The sequence below is a fragment of the Mesoplodon mirus genome, assembly GCF_964341445.2.
Source record: "Mesoplodon mirus genome assembly, chromosome: 16".
Classification (NCBI taxonomy): Eukaryota; Metazoa; Chordata; class Mammalia; order Artiodactyla; family Ziphiidae; genus Mesoplodon; species Mesoplodon mirus.
The window spans coordinates 24,541,564-24,565,073 of record NC_138992.1 but is presented as its reverse complement, the minus strand read 5'-3'; the positions used below and the strand labels follow the sequence as shown (position 1 = coordinate 24,565,073).

Sequence of the window (23,510 nt, the reverse complement as noted above, 5' to 3'; positions counted from 1 at the left end):
GATGCAAATTTTGTCTCTGTTCCACTTTATTTAGGATTTCTTTCCTAATTGTCTCACCTACTGCTTTTATTTTGGGAGATGCCCACATTGGTGAACATCAGACTATGTGCATTTATCTTTTCTTCCATTCTTATAAATGATTTTATAAATTAAAATTAATAATTTAAAATTTTTTAGAATGTTGAAATGTGTGACTCTTTCCAAATTGAAAAATAACCTTGAGTTAGCTATCATTCCTTGAGAATAATTTAAATAAAGAAGCATTTTTAATGACATTTATTCAGTAAATATTTATCCCCCTCTTCATTCTATCCTGGAAGAAATATCCTTCTTCTTATCAAACAAAGACAAACAAACAAGCAAACAAAAAATCTACCCATTTGTTCTCTGGATCACATCCAATGACACATCTAGAACTTTGGTCTTTGGTTACATTCTTTGCTCCCTTGCATTATTAATTTCTTATTCTATATGGTCATTTACATAATTATAGAAAAATACTCTCAATCTCCAATGTTAAAAAAACAGAAAATAAAGTAAAACCTTATCCTGACACTTCTAATCACCTTCACATTTCTCTGTTCCTTCTTAGCTGGATTTCTTGAAAGCACTGTCAACAAAATCTGTTTTTATATCTTCACTTCATATTTATACCTCAAACAAGTTCATTTAGGGTTCTACTCAAATTTTACCAGAGAAATTACCTCTATGTTACCAATTCTATTCTATTTACTGCGCACCTACTATATGTCAAGAACTTGTCTAGTGATTCAGCATATAGCAGTGCAGATAATAGGCAAATATCCCTATCTTTAGGAAGCTTATATTCAGATGATGAATAGCACTATAAAGAAAAATAATACAAGGCGGGAGGCAGGGATCTGAATGCCAGGAAAAGAGATGTAATTTAAAATAGGGTGGTACAGAACACCCTACAGAGAAAATGAGATTTAAGTGAAAATGTGAAATATATCAAGGATTGAGCCACACAAGTTACTAAGGGAAGAACTTTCCAGACAGAGAGAACAGCAAATGCAAAGGCACTAAGATAGGTGCACTTAGGACACTTGGAGAACCAGCAAGAATGCTGCTGTGACAAAAGGAAGAGTGGGGAAGGAAGAGTGGGGAAGGTCAGCAAGGTAAAAAGGCTAAGTCATATAAGTAAATTAGAAAATTAGACACAATTTTACAACAGTTGAGATTGAATCATTACAGGGCCTTAGCTGAGCAAATTTTCAATATACTATTTTGGCTGCTTTATTTCAAATAGACTATAGAAGGCCAAGGATGGAAGCAGGGAGACCTTTTAGGTAGAAGTTGCAATGACTGAGGCATGAGGAGATGGTGGCTAGAAATTGGGTGGTTGCAGTGGAGGTGGAAGGAAATAGTTACAAACATTATGGATATTTTGAAGTTAGACCTGATCATGACTGACTGACATGAAATGTGAGAAAAAAATGAGTCAATGATGATTTCAAAGATTTATTCTGATGACTGGAAAAGAAGAATTGTCATTTGCTTAATGACAGAAAGACTGGAAGAAGCAAACTTTTCAAGAAAATATCCATTCAGTTATGGAGATGTTAAGTTTGAGAAGCATATTAGAAATCCAAGTGGAGATGTTGTATGGCATTTGCACATGCGAAGCTGGAATTCAGGGAAAAAGATCTGAGCTGGAGATATAACTCTGGTAGTCAACAGCATAGAGTATTTAGAGCCACAGGATTGAATGAGATAACCAAAGAACTTCAGGCAAAAGCCTGAATGCGGATCAGAAGTCTGAGGGGAAACCAGTAAGTGAGACTGAGGTTTCAGCAGCAGTGAGTTGGCGGAGTAGGAAAAGAGTAGCATTCTAGAGGCAGAATGTGTTTCAATAAGGAGGGGAAAATTAATTGGGTCAAATTCTCTTAATAAGTTAAATAATACAAAAATTGAGAAATAGTGACCTCTGTTCATTATAGGGATAGACAGTGATTGGAAGTGGTCCAGGAGAGAATGAGATGAGAAGAATAGAATATAATGAATATCCAAATATTCTTCTAAGAATTTAATGTAAAGAAGAGCAGAAAAGCTTTTAGAGCAGGTCATGTTTGACCACTCCATTTTTCATGGAACATTCTGTTGTCTGGACTTCTATAAAACCACTGTCTTCTAGTTTTCCATCTACTTTACAGACACTTGGTAGATTCTTTTCAATATCTTGTTGGTTCCTGCTCCTCTACATAAAATTTAAATCATAAAATTTAAATAGTGAGTTTCTCAGGGCTCAGTCCTGGGTTGTCATTTCTCTGATTTTGCACTTTTGTGTCTTTGGGGAAACTCAACGAATCCCATGGTTTTAAATGCTCTCTTTATGGTATGAATCCCAAATGAAACTAAGAACTCCTTATGAACTCCATGTATAGATACTCATCTTCCTTCTTAACATACCAATACGATCTTTTCTGTGATGACACAAATATACACAAAATATATTTGATGAACTAAAATATAAAAGGCCTCAAAGAGTGCTTTTTCTTTCTATTCACTATAAAAAACTTTCTCCTTAGAGTCTTTTATGTCTTACTAAGGACATTTTAGAAATCATTCATAATTTCTTCTTTTCCCTCGTATCAACATCCAATTAATCAGTAAGTCCTGTCCATGTCGACTCAAATTTATATCAAATCTGCCTTCATTTTTACCTCCTTATCCTAATTCGGGCAGTTTTCTCTCAACAACCCGTTTTCCCACTTTCATTTTTGCCCCTATATAGTATATTTTCCACACATATGTGGAAAAAACCTCAGAGTTAAATCATATTGCCAACTCTCTCTTGCTTAAAATTCTTCTATATATTTTATCATTGCCTGAGGACATGATTCTACAGCATTACCTCAGGTCACTTAATTCTTTTTTTTTTTTTTTTTTACCAGTGAGTAACATTTTATTGTAATCATTTCTGCAGTGGGAAGAGAATTTTCCACATTGGAAAACCGTTTCATAACTTATCTCAGTTGGTCCACCCAGATGAGTGGTGCAGTTCATGGTAACTGTTTTTTGTTTTGTTTTTTGTTTGTTTGTTTAACATTTTATTGGAGTATAATTGCTTTACAATGGTGTGTTAGTTTCTGCTTTATAACAAAGTGAATCAGTTATAGATATACATATGTTCCCATATCTCTTCCCTCTTGCATCTCCCTCCCTCCCACCCTCCCTATCCCACCCCTCTAGGTGGTCACAAAGCACCGAGCTGATCTCCCTGTGCTATGCAGCTGCTTCCCACTAGCTATCTATTTTACATTTGGTAGTGTATATATGTAAGCTGTGACAAAGTGAGAGAGTGGTATGGACATATATACATTTAATTCTTAATTCTGCTATGTTTCAGCACATGGGTATTTTTTTAGATCCTTCAAACATGTTAAGATTTTTCTTCCACAGGGCCTTTGTTTATTCTGACTGGCCTGTTCTCCTCAGTCCCACTGCTCTGGGACTGCCCCACTCCACTCTTCTCATACTAAGCTTCTTGCTTTTTCATTACATCATCAGGGAGCTATGTTCCCTGGGTATCTACTTGACCTAGGTCCTACATTCCCTATCTTATTCTCTATTCCAGCCCCCTCCATTTTTTTCATTTATAACAGACGTTTGCATTTACAATTCCTTTCTTTCCTTATTCTTTTTTTTTTTGCTCTGTTTAACATATATATAATTTTATTTAACTGTTTCCTCAACTATATTACAACAGTCATGAAGGCAAGGATTTTGCACCTCTCTTTCATCATCCTGTCCCCTAGCAAAGTACATAGAACATCCTCAATAAATGTTTGTTGAATAAATGAATGAATGGATGGATAAGTGACTGCCATGGGCAGGTCACAGTTGAGACTCTGTGGGAGTGAATTTAATGTGTCTCTTAAGGAACTTACTGAGAGAGGAACCTACAAATAACATGAGACAAAATATCTCAAGTGGCCCATTTAAGTATATTCTACTGGGAAGAAATTTATAATATTAATACTACGAGCTGACTTAAAATTCTTAGTATGTGAGGAAATGTGTTAATTTCCTTGTATACAATTTCATTCAAAAGGACAACTCTTTTGAGATACACTGTATTAACATCTCTATTTTACAGTTGAAGAGACTAAGTTTATGAGGGTCCTATAGCAGCTAAAGGGTAAAAACAGGATTTGAACCTAGACCTCCTTTTTCTAGAGTTTGCTGTTAGAACCATTTATCATAAAAATTTCACGACTCACAAATTATATTTAAATTCTTTCATATTTTTTTCTGATACATGTATTATTTTTTTCACTTGTGTTAAACTATAGTTTTCTTAACTGTCTCTGTTAAAAAAATGCTCACTCATGGAGAACCAAATGTGTAATCAGAGCTATGAACCTTTTTTAATGAGGCAATCAGCTTTAATGAAAAGAAAATTGAAATAATCACTTGGATCTAAATGTCTATATTACTCAACTATCGTATTGAATTTAACTTGGCTGTGTTGATGAGAAAGCTGGAGGTCAGAACTTACAGAGTTAAAGGAAGACTCAATCAGCTCATTAATCAGGTTGCGCTAAAGGTCTGAAAAAAAGATTTAATTTGACTAGGTTATACCTTTTATCACATGCTACACATCCTTCTCATGTTTCCTGACATTTATTATAAAGAGATATGGATTTTCCTGTTAACTTGTCTTACTAGGGAACATGTCATTATTCCTCTGACATCTACCACAATTGACTTCAATCTTTATATAGACTTCCAGTTTGTAAAAAATGTCTAAATAATTACATGAGGTTATAAATCATGGTAAGTGTGAGAGATAGTGGGAATTTAGAACGTACTCATATTTAATAACATAATATAGAAATTAACTTGTGCTGAAGTTACCAATTTTTTTAATGTTTCACACCTTATAAAATCAGAGTAGCATATGGTATTCTAGCAAACACTTTCCTTGTTAGTATTTTTTTCTGCAGTATTTTTATTAAGTGTTTTCATCAGTTACCTAACCTAAAACACGGATAATGTTAATGTTATACAGAAATGGAAAAAAACTACTATAATAATTATAATATCATTAATAGTTTATGGTTTAATAAAAACCAAAATAGGCTCTGAAAAAAACAGAATATAGAACAGAGGTTTTGAGGTAAGGGGAGGAAAGAACAAATTCAGGAATCTAAATTATTTAGTGAGATATTTTTAGAAGAGAAAATGAAGAAAAAGCATATTTTTGGAACAAATGGAAAAACCAAGATTTAACTCCAGACATTCTGATTCCAGAAATACTATTTACCACTATGCTATAGAAACCAGTGTTCCTATCATCTTCAAATTACATCATATAAGAAACTGCATATTTCAACAATGTATCAATCAAATCCTTGTGTGTGTGTGTGTGTGTGTGTGTGTGTGTGTACAGACTTGACAACATATCTCTATCACTTCTTTGAAGACACTGGCCTCCAAAGATATGAAACATTTATTTTCCTACTGATACATTTAAGCTATCCCCACTCTATTCCCCTGCAAAAGCAGTAAAGACTAATAACAGAAATACACTGTAACAATATAATTTATTTTGGAAGGGATATCACTTTTTTTTTCTTTTTGGTTTTGTTGACATAATCTTGATTAAAGAGGCCCTCAGGTACAGGCATTTTTGTAAAGTTTTTTATTAAATTAAAATAATAGAACTTGTACAACTTTAAAATGTGTTAGTCTCTAAGTACCAACAAAACACTAAAGAATGAAATTCTCTTGTAGGGTATGAAACAAATTGGTCCCATTCAGATTCAGATTGATTTTGGCCTACAGCCCTACTTATCATTTAATTAAACGGGAATGCATTATGCAGAGCTATTAAGTAAGTCCTGTAGCAAAAGAAGCAAAGAAATGTAGCAGAAATTATATAGAAAGAATTCTCACAGGAAAATAAAGAGTATCACAGGGTCATCTATATACAAAGGTATACTAAAAAGCATTCAACATCCAAAGAGAAAACATGAGAGAAAATAGAAGAGCTACTGAACAATGTTAATATACAGGAAGACTTAAAATATTGGGTCTTTTTTTTTTTTTGCGGTACGCGGGCCTCTCACTGTTGTGGCCTCTCCCCATTGCGGAGCACAGGCTCCGGACGTGCAGGCCCAGCGGCCATGGCTCACGGGCCCAGCCGCTCCGCGGCATGGGGGACCCTCCCAGACCGGGGCACGAACCTGCGTTCCCTGCATCGGCAGGCGGACTCCCAACCACTGCGCCACCAGGGAAGCCCAATATTGGGTCTTTTATTTTCAAAATAACATTGTCATAAAAAAGGACCTTGACCTCATTTCCTTTACCTCTAGTCAGTAGTTGTGGAAAGATCATTCCATTTCAGAATATTTAGCACTAGATTTAGTTAGTGTCTTTTTTGCAAGGTAATTTAATAGCTGTGGAATCAATACTATAACTCAATGGAGAAAGTTAAAAATTAAAATCTGTGTACCAAGAAGGAACTTTAATTATTTTGGAAATTCTTATGCAGAATTTTAGGGAAAGGAAGTAAACGAATCAGAGGCCACATTTTTAATTTGCTTATTAAAGTATTTATTCATGGTTGGCAACATTTAGTGAATAATTTCTTAAAGATTTAAGTAATTTAATTTAAAAAAATGTCAAACATTTTGATAATGTTAGATAAATTTGGTGCCCTGCTTAAACTTCCATGGATGAGTAATTTAACTTGCATCCAGTGACTATCTATCTATCAATCAACAGAGATTGAGAGAAAGAGATGGCAAAATAAACCCCTCAGCAAGTACTACTGAGTCACTGTGAACCAGGAAAAAAAAAAGACAAGTCATCAGTTTCCTCAGTCTGGTCTTCAACTGCCATGTCACACAGTCAACAAATAACTATGGCTACATAACCATGGTTTAGATGCCCTGGGACTTATTAAAAATAAATGTATAAATGAATATAATCATGTCAGGACAGATATATGCTATATACTGACATATTCATAAAACATGGACTATGTAACTTAAATTAAGACCATATAGAAATCAAGTTCATTTGATTAATTGTTTTTTAGAGTCAGAGCTGCAAAACAGCCCCTCTTAACATTTATTCTCATAACCATATACACAAATTTTGTAAAAAAAAATCTAAAATATAAACATGCCCTCAAATGTTTTGTCATCTGCAAATAATTCACTAAGAGTTACCATTTAAAAGAGAAATGAAATCATTCAAGATTTTTTAAAACTTAGCCAAAAAAGAGAATGATGATTATACAATCCACCTCCTTCAGCTTCTTTATGAGCAAATTAAGACTCAAACATATTCAGCAAATTGTCTACAGTTAACGAACATTATATGCTGTATAATATACCATTACACAGTGACATAACTGGGATTCCAATACATAACTTTAGATCTTCAGCTTAATACCAGTGCCAAACAAACAAATAAATTTTATGTGCGTAGCTTTCTATTTACCTCAGATTCATCCTAGACTCCAGAAGTTCCCAACTACTGGCTGATTTTGCATTATCTATTCCTTGTTGGCTTTTCATGTTTATTTTATGAGCTACATAAATCATAGGAGTTCAATTGCAGTGTGAGAAATAGATTATTGGGAGAGATAATTTTTACAACTAAAAGAAGATGCAAATCATATGTAAAAATAGTATACTGTAAAAAAAATTAATAAACAGAAACTTCATTTAAAGTGGTTGGGGGAATTTCCCAGTGGTCCAGTGGATAGGACTCCGTTTCTTCACTGCTGAGGGCCCGGGTTCGATCCCTGATTGGGGAACTAAAATCTCACAAGCCGGCGGTGTGGCCAAAAATTTAAAAAGTTAAAAAAATTTTAAAAATGAAACAGTTGGGAGATAAGAAGAGGGCACTCTCATGCCCTGCAAAGATAGAAGAGCCCAGCAGGAAGAAGAAAGATTCCTCTTCTTTCCTGGCAAGGATTCAGCCAATGAAAAGCCATGGATGGATACTTTGTTTACTGTATCTCCTCCAACTTCTTTTCCCCCCTATAAAAGAGGTCTTCCCTTGCCATGTAGGGACTTGCATATGGTTCTCCAAGACTGCAGACCCCTAACCCTAATTGCAATTCTCTGCTGATCTCAAATAAACCCATCTTTGCTGGAGAAATATCTGGCAGTCTATTTGCTTTAGATCAATAATACAAAGTATTGAAAAAGATAAATATAGTTTCCATTGGCTATTAAATAGTCTGACAAGGTCATAGGTTGATTTCAGCAAGTGTGTAAACATTTCCATATATATGTATGTGTATGTGTGTGTGGAGTGTGTACTAGGAGGTTAGAATGGGGCTCTTCCTGATTCAGCTTCAAGGAATGCATTGATTTAGTAGATATTAAGATATTTAAGTGAATGTGTGATAGATTTAGCTTCTTATATGAATCATTTTCAAAGGAACTGCAGGATTATCTGTTTTGTGACTCATGTACTCTTCAGACCCAGCAAGGATGTAAAAGGGAGACAGGAGAGAAAGAAATTGGTGAAATTGTTTCCTTTAAGAGAGCACATTTAGAATAGAGCCTTTCTGTACCTTCTAGTGCTGGTCTAGTGAGTTGGGCTTCAGTGGGATCACTCAGTTACGAAATTTGCTTCATGCAGTTGGCACACAAAAAAGACGTGTCTGTTCATGTCTGAGAAAGCTAAAGTCAAATTCACACAGTAATAAGCTAAAACTGACATCTGTTGAGGAAATCTTAGAGGGTAAAAGAGAAGAGAAAGCTTCTGTGTTCAGATAAGCCTGATATTTTTGTGTTTCTCAGAGCAAGAATTTGTTTCCTGTTTCACCAAGGATTACAGAGATTCAAAATGGCATCATCTGGGGACCTGTCCAATTAGGCCACATGAGGGGTAAAAAATACCTTAACACAAGAAGACTGAGGGTATCCAATGGCTGGGGACCAAGTTGGGGAGGTATCCCTTTAGAATACTGATGAATCCCTCAGGGATAAGGAATTTCAGAAGAGAGAGGCCCCCTGAAATCACTGAAAAGGCCCCAAGACTGCCCATGACAGAGTCAGCCTGAATATTAGGATGAGAGAGGCTGTAGCCTGCCTAGGACTTAGGTCCAGGCCAGTCCCTTTACCTCTTCTCCAGTCTACCTCTGCTTGATCTCAGAAAAACCTATAACAGCAGCAAGGAAGGAGTCTGGAAGAAGGAAAATGCAAGGTGGAGAGACCAGAATAGCCAATCTCAACATTTCCCTTTCTTTACACAGATACCTAGCTAGCAAGCCTGGGATGGGAAACAGGGGGAAAAAATTTGGCATTCAATCACACTTACTGTTTTGAGTGATATCTGGGGCTTGGTTTTCTAATTATAGAATTGAAACTGTGTTTCTAGTTTTATGGGCGAAATTATATTCCTTTAAAATTCATGTGTTGAAGTCCTAAACCCCAGTGCCTCAAAATGTTGCTGTATTTAGAGATAAGTTATTTAAAGAGGTGGTTAAGTTAAAATGAGTTCTTTAGGGTGGGCCTTAATCCAATATGACTGATATTCTTATAAGAAGAGGAAATCTGGATATACAGAAACAGACACAAGGCATGGGTGTGCACAGACGAAAGGCCATGTGAGGACATAGCAAGAGGTGACCATCTGCAAGCCAAGAGAATGGCCTCAGAAGAAATCAAACCTACTGACACCTCAATCTTGGGTTTACAGCCTCTAGAATGGTGGAAAATACATTTCTGTTGTTTAAGCCAATTAGTCTGTGGTAACTTGTTACAGCAGCTCTAGCGACCTATTTATTTCACTGGTTTAATGCGACAACGGGACCTAACTAGGTTTTCATCCTGGAGGAGATGTATGTTGAGGGTGTCTTTCTTCTATAAAACTGAAATTATTTATTAGCTTCTGTCCATATATATTAGCTTTTGTCCGTGAAAACTAGAAGAAATTTGAGGCTCTTCTTAAAACTTAACATGCATTTGTGACACTTTGCTTTTTGTATACAGTTACCACACTTTCTGAAACAATGAATATATTTACAAGGAAAATGAAACAAACAGAATGTATGAAATCAGGCCCATGGTAGAGAATCAGAACATATTGAATCAGAACTATTCATTCTGTTTCTTAAATATGAGGTTAATCTTCTCAATATCTTTGTGGTAGGAAAAGACAAATCTGTGCTACACGTCCGACAGAGTGAACATACGTTAAAGGGCACCAAAAAAAAAAAAAAAGAAAGAAAGAAAAGATAGAAAAAAGGGAAAAAGAAACTGGTTTTCAAATAAATTAATGCTTCTAAAAGTACTAAATAGGGAAAGATGGAATTTTGTTAAATGCTTTTATTTTATAGATTTACTTAAAAGTTCATATGGTGGGGAGAGAAATCATAATTGTAAAACTTAATTATGGACTCTAAAGTTCAGAGATAAGGCAGATCTTGGTGGATAATAACAACAAAAAGTTGAGGGAAAATGATAAAAATGACACTATATCATGTTCTCTCATTGTATTTACTGTGATTTTTGAACAGATTTCCTATATTTTTTATAACTGCAGAACACTAACAGCTGCCAAAAGAAGACTGTGGAGGCTGTACAGTCCAATATGGCAGCCACTAGCCACCTGCGGCTTTTGAGCATTTGAAATGTAGCTAGTGAGACTGAAGAACTGAATTTTCACTTGTATTTCATTGTAATTAGTTTTAATTTACATTTAGAAATACACATCACAAAATATTTTATCCATTAAATGCAACTTTATTGTATAGGTAGACTACATATTAACTGCTGCATTGTGTAAGATACAGTATTGTAGGCAAAGTATTGGAAGCATACACTAATGTAACATTAAAATGTGTTTATCTGAATATTTAATTCAGACAATAAGAATTATATTGAAGCCTAAGTAAATCATAATGGCTAACAAAGTATTTATTATTTTAAGTATAAGTAAATATTTCTTCTGGTCTATAAAAAAATCAACTCTTCCCAATGAAAACTTAACAATCAGTATGAGTTGTGCTGTGAGTGTAAAATATGCATTTAGATTTCAGAGACTTAATGACATATTTTGCATTCTGTTTTTCAATTATCATTTTTATGTTGATTAAATGTTGAAATGTTAACATTTTGGACATATTAGTTAAAAATAATTAAAATTAACTTCACCTGTTTTACTTTTTTATGTGGCTACAAGAAAATGTAAAATTATATATATATATATATATATATATATATATATATATATGTATATATGTGTGTGTGTGTGTATGTATACATAACACTGTGGAGCTAAGCTATAATTGTAGCAACTTTTATGAGTTACTGGCATTGGGAACAGTAAATTAAGCCAGAAATTTTAGAACTAGAAAGATGTTTATTGTTCCATTACCTAATGGCTTCAGGATCCTGAGATGTTAAGGAATACATTCAAGTTCACAGAGATGGGTCTGTACCCAGATTTACCAACTTCCAGTCTAGTGCTCTTTCCAGAACAATACTTGTGTGAAGGAAAATATATTCCTGGGAATTTCTACCTCTCCCTACTTTTCTAATCATAGTTTTTATTGTCATTTCCTATTTAAACATCTGATTCAGAAAAGAGTTTACTGGCTTTCTGTTATACTGATAAGCTAGAAAAATAAGTATTTGCTTGGAGGTTTGACAGAAGTACATGACTGCAAAGTCTGGAGGCTCATGTTAGTTATAGAAACTCTAAACAGTACTTGTATTTTTTTTGTGGGAAGAGAGCATATAACAATGCAAAATGGTTGTTTCCTTGTTAGATCAATAGTATAATGTTTTTTGAGTTGGTTTTTTTTTTTTTTTTTTTTTTTTTTTTGTGGTACGCGGGCCTCTCACTGTTGTGGCCTCTCCCGTTGCGGAGCACAGGCTCTGGACGCAGAGGCTCCGGATGCGCAGGCTCAGCGGCCATGGCTCATGGGCACAGCCACTCCGCGGCACGTGGGATCTTCCCAGACCAGGGCACGAACCTGTGTCCCCTGCATCGGCAGGCGGACTCTCAACCACTGCGCCACCAGGGAAGCCCAGTTATGTGCTATTCTTTAGGTGATGTAACAAAACTGCCCTCACTAGAGACAGTAAATGTGAACACTTAAGACTCCTTATTGTGAGTAAAACCCTATCATATATATTCATATACAAATGAATGCTAAATGGAATAGTATTGAATCACCATGAGGTACTACCATAAAAGAATGTCAAAAGAAGAAAAAACTATTAAAACAATGGCAATTTTTTGTAATACTTTGTTAATTTTTTGTATACTTGGAAATACAAGAGATTCATGCAATTAGAGACTAAAAAAGTATTATTCATTAATTCATTACATTATAGTAATTTAAAGTATTGGATAGAAATCACATTAACTGAAAGGAAAGTGCTAACCCAAAGTTAGTTGGGATAATGAAGACAGTAAATATTGTAGACAATGTATTTAAAAATATAATTGCAGCTGTAAATGTTCAATAATGTTGAACATTACTAAATCAATACAGAATATATTTCAGGCTTACGTAGGAGACATAATATGTATATTTCCTTGAGGATATCAGTTTCTCACTTAATAAAAGGCAGGATGTTTTGAACATCTTAAACATTTTTCTTGTTACTATTAATCTTGATTCTGTGGACTTCCCTTATTCTTTGATTATCTTGGATTCCTCTAATTTGGGAGAGTTCTTGTACAACCTTGACTGAAAATTACATTTTTTAAAGTCCAACCCAGATATTAATCTTGAGAGTCATGCTACATTGAGAGAGATTATGGAATATAAATTTCAAACAGTTCCTTTTTCAGATCAGAAGGCAAGCCTGGAAGACTAAGTTAATAGAGATTTACAAAAAGCCATGATTAATGAAAACTCAGGACACGACAAGAGAAAAGTTCTCCCACCATGTGATAGTAATGAGAAGTCTAAGCTGCACCTTCATATAAAAACCCTCATGGAGGATTTAGGTTAGTGAGGGATAGTACAAACTTTTATATAGATTTGTTAAGCCCCATTTGCTAACGGAATTAATTCTGAAGTCTTACAGCATTCATTTACGGAAAAATGTAAGCCCCTTAAATACATACCCACATTCAGTAGAGCATTAAGAATAATATATGTCCCAGTTGGTAGTTTTACATTTTGTTGAAGGATGGGTTTTGGGTGGCAGACACATATGAGTGAGTTAACAGAGAGCCAGGAACCTGCCATGGGGCTATCATGGTAAGAGAAAAATAAAATTTATTGTAGAATATGTGGCTTAAAGAGTTCTAGCTAAAGAGTGAATGGAAGACCCAGCAAAAAGTATCATGGAGTCAAGTCAGAAAGGTGCACCACTGACCATGCTAAAACTGCAAACTATAAGTTGCCTTGTGGACACCAGCAGTGATGTCTACAGGATTCTCAGGTACCAAGAAATGGTGTCTCCACTGAAACCAGCTAATATTCATGAATGAGAACAAGGGTTTACATATAACTAGTAGGTTTCACCCCATTACTATTAGGCCTCATAGAATATCACTTATAACTAGAAGCTTTCTTTAAAAAGGAAGGAGGTGACCTAAGCCCTAAAAGTTTGAACGTTTGCTCCAAGGAAGCTAGGTTAACACAAAAGAGACTTTTATCCCAGAAGAAACTGTCAAATTTTAAGTGTATTCCATCACCAGTAGGTATGTGTAATCCAAATTAAAATAATAAACAAAAATATTTTTTTTCAGTTTTATATTCATCAAGTACTACATTTTAAACCTACTAGATGTTTTAAATTATCTATATTAAAACTGGATATTTGATCAAATATCTCCTATTAATAGTAGTTGCTGTATCTGAAGAAAGTAATCTAAATCACATTTATTTAACTAAGATATTTCTTGACTTTCACAAATTCCATGAGATTTTAAAATAAGGTTAACATAATTTGCCTTTCACTTTTTAAGATATAGCAATAATGGGTTTATATATATAAATTACACACATTAAGAAAGAATACTTAGCAAATGTAAGCACTATAGACCTTTTTTTTAAGTAATCTGTAATATTTTCCTTTTTGACTATGAGTCAGAGTCCCTAAAGTATCACGGTTATGGAGACTGATTCAATTCCTTAGAAAATAATGACATTTTCATAATAGAATCTCAATCATTATTTAATATGTTATTTTATGTGACTATTTCTTGACATATTTCAACTTTCATTTGAAATGAAATGATAACTACCCAGTTACTGTTAAACACACCCACAATTTACGAACAGAATTTTGGGCTGGGAGATACATAAGACTGGAAAATAAATTTGAAGGACTGGAATGAAAATATAAATATAGTTAGCTATGGAAGAATTTAATTCTAACATCATTATCAACTAATATGATAAAAGGCCTTAAATTTTATATTGGCACAACTATGAAATATACATTTACATCACACAAGAAAATGCTATCAAGGAGGTTTTTTTTTTTTTTTTTTTTTTTCCTGGTAGCTACTCTATTTATTTATTCATTTTTTTTAACATCTTTATTGGAGTATAATTGCTTTACAATGTTGTGTTAGTTTCTGCTGTATAACAAAGTGAACCGGCTATACATATACATATATCCCCATATCTCCTCCCTCTTGTGTCTCCCTCCCACCCTCCCTATCCCACCTCTCTAGGTGGTCACAAAGCACTGAGCTGATCTCCCTGTGCTATGTGGCTGCTTCCCACTAGCTATCTATTTTACATTTGGTAGTGTATATATGTCCATGCTATTCTCTCACTTCGTCCCAGCTTATCCTTCCCCCTCCCCATGTCCTCAAGTCTATTCTCTACATCTGCATCTTTACTCCTGCCCTGTCCCTAGGTCCATCAGAGCCATATTTTTTTAGATTCCATATATATGTGTTAGCATATGGTATTTGTTTTTCTCTTTCTGACTTACTTCACTCTGTATGACAGAGTTTATCACTTCACACCGGTCAGAATGGCCATCATCAAAAAATCTACAAACAATAAATGCTGGAGAGGGTGTGGAGAAAAGGGAACCCTCTTGCACAGTTGGTGGGAATGTAAATTGATACAGCCACTATGGAGAACGGTATGGAGGTTCCTTAAAAAACTAAAACTATCAGGGAGTTTTTAATGGTTGTTTTAGACAGACCAATGGTTACTCTTAGACCATTTTGATTACTAAATATCTTCTTTTAATTATCTCTATCGGTTGTGTAGACGTTATACTAGTTAAGTTGATGAATCTCATAGACCAGATAGATTTATAAAGACAGAAGTAAAAGAAGTTATTTTTTTTAAATCCCACAATAATGTTTAAGTATTTCAGGGTAAAGTAATTATTTAGCATTAAAGGATACTTGAAGATAAAAAGGTTATATTGTTATTAAAATCAAAAGGAAATAAAGTACAAGATTAGGAATTATTTTCAAACACTACAGGCCAATAGAACTCAACTTCCTATCCTCTTAAAACTCAGTAAATGAAAATAACTAGCTTACTTTATAAGCTTAAAATACTGCAGTTTGTCCATGTATGAAAAGGAGATTTTGAGATAAGGATTCAAATTTAGCTTATGAATTTTCCCCCAGAATGTATTCAATTAAAATTTAAATAATAGGGACTTCCCTGGTGGCACAGTGGTTAAGAATCCTCCTGACAATGCAGGGGACACAGGTTCAAGGCCTGGTCCGGGAAGATCCCACATGCCGCAGAGCAACTAAGCCCGTGCGCCACAACAACTGAGCCTGCGCTCTAGAGCCCGTGTGCCACAACTACTGAGCCCACGTGCCTAGAGCCTGTGCTCCACAACAAGAGAAGCCACTGCAATGAGAAGACTGCATGCCACAACGAAGAGTAGATCCCGCTCACTGCAACTAGAGAAAGCCCGTGCGCATCAACGAAGACCCAACGCAGCCAAATTAATTAATTAATTAATTAAAAAATAAAAATACCTTCTATTATATATATGCATATATTCACTGAATATTTCTTAAATGGTGCTGACAAAGCTGTGTCCACTGTTTTTTTTTATCAGAAATAGCCTATTGGGACATGCGCTACATTCCCATGAAAGTAAACTATACCTAAACTGTCCAAACCAAAAGGTTTGATATTCTCTTATTATATCACATTCCCACCTACAACTGTGAAATCATAAACATGACTCACATTGATAGTTATAAAATTAGAGAGATTTCATGATTAGATAGTGAAATATGATTCCCTCCCTTTTTTTAAACAATGTAAATATGAAGGTACAATAAGAAAAACTGGTATCTAAACAAAATTAGAAAAAAAATGTAATTAAACAGACTGCTTTGATGCTGTGCTCTATTTTTTAACTTGGATTTTATTTATGATTTTAAAATTCTGTTATACAGAGGAAACTGTTTCTCAGTTACAGTTTTAACAAAAATCCTATTTTAAATTTCGGTTCTAAGGATAAGTGCTTTTTTCCTGGAGAAATATGGACACCCTCATTTGTGACCGGGAGAAATACAAAATCTAACATTTTCCTTTTAATTGTGATTCCTGTATTTAAATTTTATGTTTGGTCATAATTTTTTAACTATTTGTACCTCATTGTTAGACAGGGTGTTTCTCACTCGTTCCATATGGTTTATTGTCTCTTTCATATAACAGCATCTTTATTGCTTTATCTTTTAATTCATGTCTGAATTTTACTATAAGAAATCTTAATGCCTTTTGATTTGCACAACAATAACATGTCTAGCCACTGTGACTATTTTTATTCTTTGGGAAACCAAGGCTCAAGACAACTTAGACAGCAGTTAGTAACTTCGCAGTTCAACGCTCATCTTCTGACCCCCAAATCCTATTCTTTCCCACTATATTACATTGCATCCCTGATAATCTTATTTATTTTTCTTCAGTAACAGTGCACACATGTTTATGTCAAAACATTTCCAACTGTAAAAAACAGAGTAACTAGTCTGAAGTTATTTCCCACTTAAATTATGTGCATCTAAAATGTCAAGCAAGGGCCTCTGTGTAACTGGGGTTTATGGCAGTGAATTTTCAATACGATTTGAAAGTTTTGTCCATTAAGTGTTTTTCTTACCAAAAAGAGGCACAGCTGACCCCAAAATGATAATCTCTTTTAGACCCTATATGAAATATTTTTCTACATAAATTGAAAATACACTGTATTACTATTGACATACCTTTGTTAAATTGAAACTGTCTCTAAAATGTTAACCTGCATAAGAATCATATCAACAAAATTATGCAAGAGAAAAATCAAAATGTTATAAAATCTATAAGGATTTAGAAGGCTTAATCTATACTATAGGAATATTCATATATTTAGATATTTGGAATCGATTAAATGCTGTAATTCCTAAACTTATATGCCAAAAACAATTTTATAAATATCTACAGCTGTAGTATCTTTGCACATTAAAAAAGTATATGCTGAATAACTTAAAATGAAAAACGTAATAATTTTCACACTTGAATAACTGATCTTTATGAATAAAAATAATACTTTTAAATAAATACCATCTAAAGGTAAATTTTTCTCTATTGGACAGTTGTCATCTGAAAATCTCCTTCCAATTTAGAAATTAAGAAAACTTGATCAATTATTCAAGTAGATGGAAAATAATAGATTTTAGGTTTATAATAAATATCAAGTGACAATAATATAGGGATTTCAATAAATAGAGAACTTCCAAATACCAAAATTAATGAAAAGTTATACTATTTATATGTGAAGTAGCACTATTCAAGTTCTCATCAGAAGAGACTTAATGGAACTTGAATGTAGGAATCTTAGTTAAAAGCAAAGGCTAATATAGTAAAATGACATTGAAGTGATTTTCTTTGGGGGAGAATTGAAAATTTATAAAGGAAAAATTTTAAAGCATAGAAGAGATAAGAATAGAGTTTTAAAAGAAGAGATTTCCAGTATAAATAAACTTGGCGGGTGCAGGAGCCACTTTATTTATTTTAGATACATGTGAATATTTTCAATGTGGGACCTGGGGGAGGGAAAACATATTCTGTTTCAAAGTCATTTCATTTAAATCATGATTTTTCTCAGTACTTTTGAGTCAGAACATATTATATTTGTTAATGTGTTATCCTCAACCTCTACTTAACCCGATTTAAATTATATCTAAAATAATAAAGAAGCCAGCCTATAACACAACTGAAAGGAGGTCCTATGGGGGAAAGCATGTTGCTGTGTCTATGTGCCTACTCCATCAATTACGGGATCAATTAAGGGACAAGCTATAAAAAATAGCTAATGGTATTTAGGAATCCTTTGGAGTTTTCAGTTAATTTTCACGGTATTTTATAAAGAATACAGATTAAGCAAAAATTCTATGGGGAAAGTCATCAATCTTTGGAAACTTAGAACATTAAATGAACTCAAAAGACTAGATAAATCAATAATAATTACTGAGTAATCAATAAGTATTTGAGTTATTAGGAAGCTGTGCTACATGGAGACTTGGTTGTGACTTTTGAATAGTATATTCCACAAAATTTTCTATCTTGAATTAGTTATAATTTAGACACCACTGAAATGATATGGTAGCATGGAACAATCTAAAAAGCAGGATTATCAGTTCATGCCAGGGCATGTATTCAGCATGTCAGAATTATAAATTTTATAGCTATTTAAGTTAGCCTAGTAGAGTTTTCGTTAATCAAAATTTATTTGCTTGTAGTTTCAAGAACTGTTTCTCCAACTGAGCTTACGTTTAGGTAAAATATTATTTGGAGATAATGCAATTAGAAAAATCAAGCCTGAATCAGGCAAGTTTTAAAAGGATACAATGCAAAGGTGTGTTTTTATATATTAAAACTTTTCCTTGATTTTATTATAAAATTATAGCTTACACTTTCTCAGGCCACTTTATTCCCTCTACAGTGTGAAGATACAGATTACACCCAAAATTACCCTCTTTTGAGCTCCTTTTCCTGCTGAAAATAGAAATAATTCATACCCCATAAAACACTTCCCTTCTATTTTACTACAGTAAATTCATTGATATGTTATTCTTCAGTGCTAAAACCAGACAGGCAATGCAGGAAAATCAAACTGAAACTTGAAAATATTATAAAAGTCAATTTAAGATTAGTCAGTAGAATACTGAAAATGATAATTAAGCACACAAATCTACTAGCAGCTTTGTACTACTGTCTTATAATGCAAAACAACCCATCTAAAGATATCAGTTTCATGAAACTATACTGCATAAAACAAACGAAATACCATTTTATTTTTTAAGATAAGAGATCTATGTTTGTTTGTTTTTTTTCTCTCCCAGCTGTATATTTAAATATAAAATAACTGCTACTTTATTTCTATTCAGATAAAGAGTAGAAGACGCCTTACTGAAAGATTCCATGAATCAAACAGAAAGGATCACCACATGAGTCAAAGATGATAGTCTTTTGAATTTCTGCCATGCCATCTGCCTTAATTCATTGAAGAGGGAATCAGAGCCATAAAGTTATTTGAGTGGAAAACTCCACAAGGAAAGGGGTGAACCCAGAGATAAAGAGGCTCTACAACAGCTAATTATTTTCAATAAAAAGTCCTCTTATTTCTGAACTACACAAAAATTTTAGAATTTTAAATGGGAACTCAGTAAAATATGATTGCAAATTTAAAAGTGACACTGGTTGAAACTGATAAGATTCGAGTTACTATGCCCAGTTATTTTTAATAAAATAAAGGAAAATAAGTTTTTCTATAAACATTTAATTTTTTTTAAAATATAATGTTTTATGATGATAGACAATATATTCTATCATGAGAGATGTTAATACAATGCATAGCTTTAAAAGCAAATTTGCATTCATGTTTCCTTTCGAATTAACTACTTTACAAATAGAAATTATAGTTTTTTTCTACAATGGACTTTGTCTAAAATCATTACTTTTAAGTTACAATCTTAGCAATTTTTATTACAGTGATACCCAATACAATATTACAAATACAATCACATTAATCTGTTGCTATTACTGTGAGAAACGTATTGATAGGGCATCTGTAGAAAGGTTACTGGCCTCCAAAGTATAAATTTTTGAAATTTGTATTCCAGAAAACAATACGTAGTCTAATACTACTTTAGGTATTAACTATAAGCTGCCTAAAGTTATCGTATTCAATTTACAAAGTGCTTCAGCTGAAGATTATTAAAAAGTAAAGCACTAAAAAAAACAGATAAATGAAAATATTTAACTGTGGCAATATTCACTATTCTCTGAACAGTAGCTGATACACTGCTAAGAATGAAATGAATTATTAACACAAGTAGTCTGAGAATAAGTGCACCAAACCCACATAATATTACTAAACATTGTAGAAGCTACATTTTTATTAATACTCCATTTTCATAATAACCAAATTCTAAACAGAGTTTTTTTCAAGTTAATATATCAAATACTATCTCACTTATTCAAAACTTATACCTGTAGATAATAATCCTAACAAAGTTAATGAAAGTAACATTTGCAAAAACATTGTATATGGAAATGGATTTCAACTGATGAAGAGCCTATTTACAACTGCAGTTTTCTGCAGTGTTTTGTGGTACATGTTTAGGTAGTATGTTCTACTACTGAAGCACTTTATTAAAGGTAAATATTACACCTGTTACACATGACCTTTTAGAGGTTAACAATATTCTTTATTCTGGACAGTGTACTAGAAAACTCAACTAACTTTTATACTGTAATTTAGTTATGATCACAATATTGCCTCAGCAAGAAAATGACCATTTTTGTTTATTCAAATTACCATGTGTTAATGCTAAAGATATTTTGCCTCTATCATAAAATGCAGTTGTGTATACCAAAATCATTTTACACATAAAAAGAGGTAGAGGTATTCATTAAATATACCTTGATATGGAGCACTAAATCCACGATATCGGTGATTGCTGTCTGTAACAAAATGCAGTCTGAGCCAGTTTTTGTTGCTGATAATTGGTGGTGGTATATTCATTCCAGATAACCTGAATTATGGAAGACAACAAAAAAAATTTAAAAAGCTTTTAAGTAGTAAACATTTTCACTGAATTGGGACCCCCAAAAATGTCTACTTGTATACAATATTCATGACTTTGCCTTGCTAACTTTTTAAGCACAAGTGAAATAGTTATTTTATGCATAGAAAAGTCAATCATAGAATAGTGTAATTCCAAAATAAGCTATTCCAATCAGGTTGCATATATTAGTAAAATCAACTGTAAACTGCATATAATTTTGATTCTCCAAAATTTATTGAATAGACAATAATAAACATAATAGCTGCTGAGCTGACAGTGCTGGTCACAGCATAACCCATGTATGTATCAATATAGTTACAAAACAGAAAGACTTTAAAGCAGTTGATATACTTTTTTCCATTTAAGATATTTTCAGCATTTCACATTCAATGTAAGATTTTACAATTTCAATTCATATAACAAGCACTATTTTAATGTAATTTCACAATATTGTAAATTTAATGATTAGCTCTCATTATAATGCATACTTCTATAAGGCAATGGAGGTCTGCTCCAACTGATAGACAGAAAACAGACTGTATTTTGGATATATAGTCACCCCATATCTAGTCACGAAGGTAACACTACATAATCTCCTTAAAGCAAAATTTTTAAACTATGCCCCAGATACTGGTCATAATTAATAGACAAAATAACTCTCTTGCTCTATAATGTTTTGAACATTTCCAGCAAAGTCGTTTTGCTGATTTAATTCAACAAAGGAATACCACCCCTATATACCTAACCATTTAAATACTAGGTGTGTGTTGTAAAGCCAAGGTAAAATACTCTCAAAAGACTACTACATCATGAAAGAGAGTTTTAGAATAAGGTTTCCTAATAACCAGTATATGACATATCTTTCCCATTCTTCAAAGCTTACACTTTTCTTCATAGGAAGGCAAACTAGACAGTTGGTGTGTGTGTGTGTGTGTGTGTGTGTGTGTGTGTTGGGGGAGGTGATTTCTTCTCTCAGTGCTTGGCAGTCATTCATTCTAGGGGACAGGTAGGGGAGATTGGAATATCCATCCCTGCACATGTAATCAGCAGGTGTAGACACAGTGATGCAAAAACCCTTTATCCTACATCCTCCCCCTTTATTTCCTAAAACTCACTTTTCCTAGGATATTTGGGAGCTAGCCATCACTTTTAGTGGATGACCACCTGCTATAGCATAAAAATATGAATTCACATTTATTTTATCATTGTGCCCATGAATGAATAGAATGCACTTGGCAACATTACTGTGTAATCCAATTTTTTGGGATTCTAACATGAACAAGTTGGGTTCTATCCCATATAGTTCTCATTTCTCCACCAGCTTTGTAATGAATTTTCTTTAATTTTTCCCCATCAATGCCTTATTTCCTCTTTTCATAGGGGTGACTGTTTACTAGTCAAGCCGGCTGTTTTTTTCATATCTGAATTGAGTAAAGACAGACATATAACATACCTGCATAATTTTAAAACTCAAGTTTTAAAAATTTACTTCATTACTTTCAGAAAATGCAGTATCCAGGTTATCTTTACTTTTGTTTGCTTGTTGGTAGGTTTGGTTCAGACAGCAATTCAATGAAAAAAAGAAAACAAAACTTGGATTTGGTACAATTATATTTTCAGTACAGTAGCATGTTTCATGCCAGATTTTGATTTACAATTTGATTCTCTTCAATTCCCCGATTCAATGAGCATAAACATCCATTAGGAAAAATTTAAATTATTTCTGACAGGCTGCACACATTTCTAAATGTAATGAGAGTATAATACATGAATGGTTGTAAAAGACTAAAGAACAGGGTTTGGAGAATGGTCCTTAAAAAATCCAACAGATGAGAAGCAATTCAACAAGGACATCACGAAAAGTGTGAGAGGAAAGAAGATGAAACAGACAATGAAAAGGATAAACTTTCCATCTTTCTCAGGAACATCAAAGATAATTTCAGTAAGAGAGTGTAGTAAAAGCAAGTAATAGCTACTATGGAACTATAGTTTTTAATCTGAGTTCACCTTCAGGAATTGAGAAAGATTGAACTGAAGATGTTACAGCAGCAGCAGCTAGAAACACAATGTACATGAGGTGGAGCAAAAATGGCAATTCAACAGAGGTGGAACTAAGAGGATATTCCTGACAGCCTCAGTGCTTATTCTCATGAAGCATAAGTGCAGATAAGCCAAGACACTGAACTAGAAATAGAAAGCAAGTGCACCAAAGACTCATTTGCCACCAGAGAATGAACATAGCTTCACTGGTTATAAGGGAATCACACGGACTTTCCTGACTGTGGTAACTTAGTATTGCTCACTATTTAAACATGATTTACACAGTATGACTTTGTGGCATATAGAGCAATCTAGTAAATGAAGTTACATATATCTGCAACACATTTCACATGTTATCAGGAGGTATGAGAAATGGAGGACTAAGAATATGTGCCAACTAGAAAGATTCCATTAAACTAATTGAGATAATTACTTTCTTAAATACTAAAGGAGATATTTCA

At 33.5% G+C, this 23,510-nt stretch overlaps 1 protein-coding gene across 3 annotated transcripts in view; it reads right to left on the bottom strand.

Annotated features, from left to right (window-relative positions):
• CSMD3 (CUB and Sushi multiple domains 3) overlaps positions 1–23,510 on the bottom strand; it is a gene marked incomplete at both ends in the record, with an annotated part of 1,109,686 nt that overhangs the window by 707,456 nt on the left and 378,720 nt on the right. For all 3 annotated transcript variants that reach the window (XM_082600704.1, XM_082600705.1, XM_082600706.1), the window contains one exon: positions 20,864–20,976. In XM_082600704.1, the coding sequence (XP_082456830.1) occupies positions 20,864–20,976 (113 nt within the window). The remainder of the gene's footprint in view (positions 1–20,863; positions 20,977–23,510) is intronic.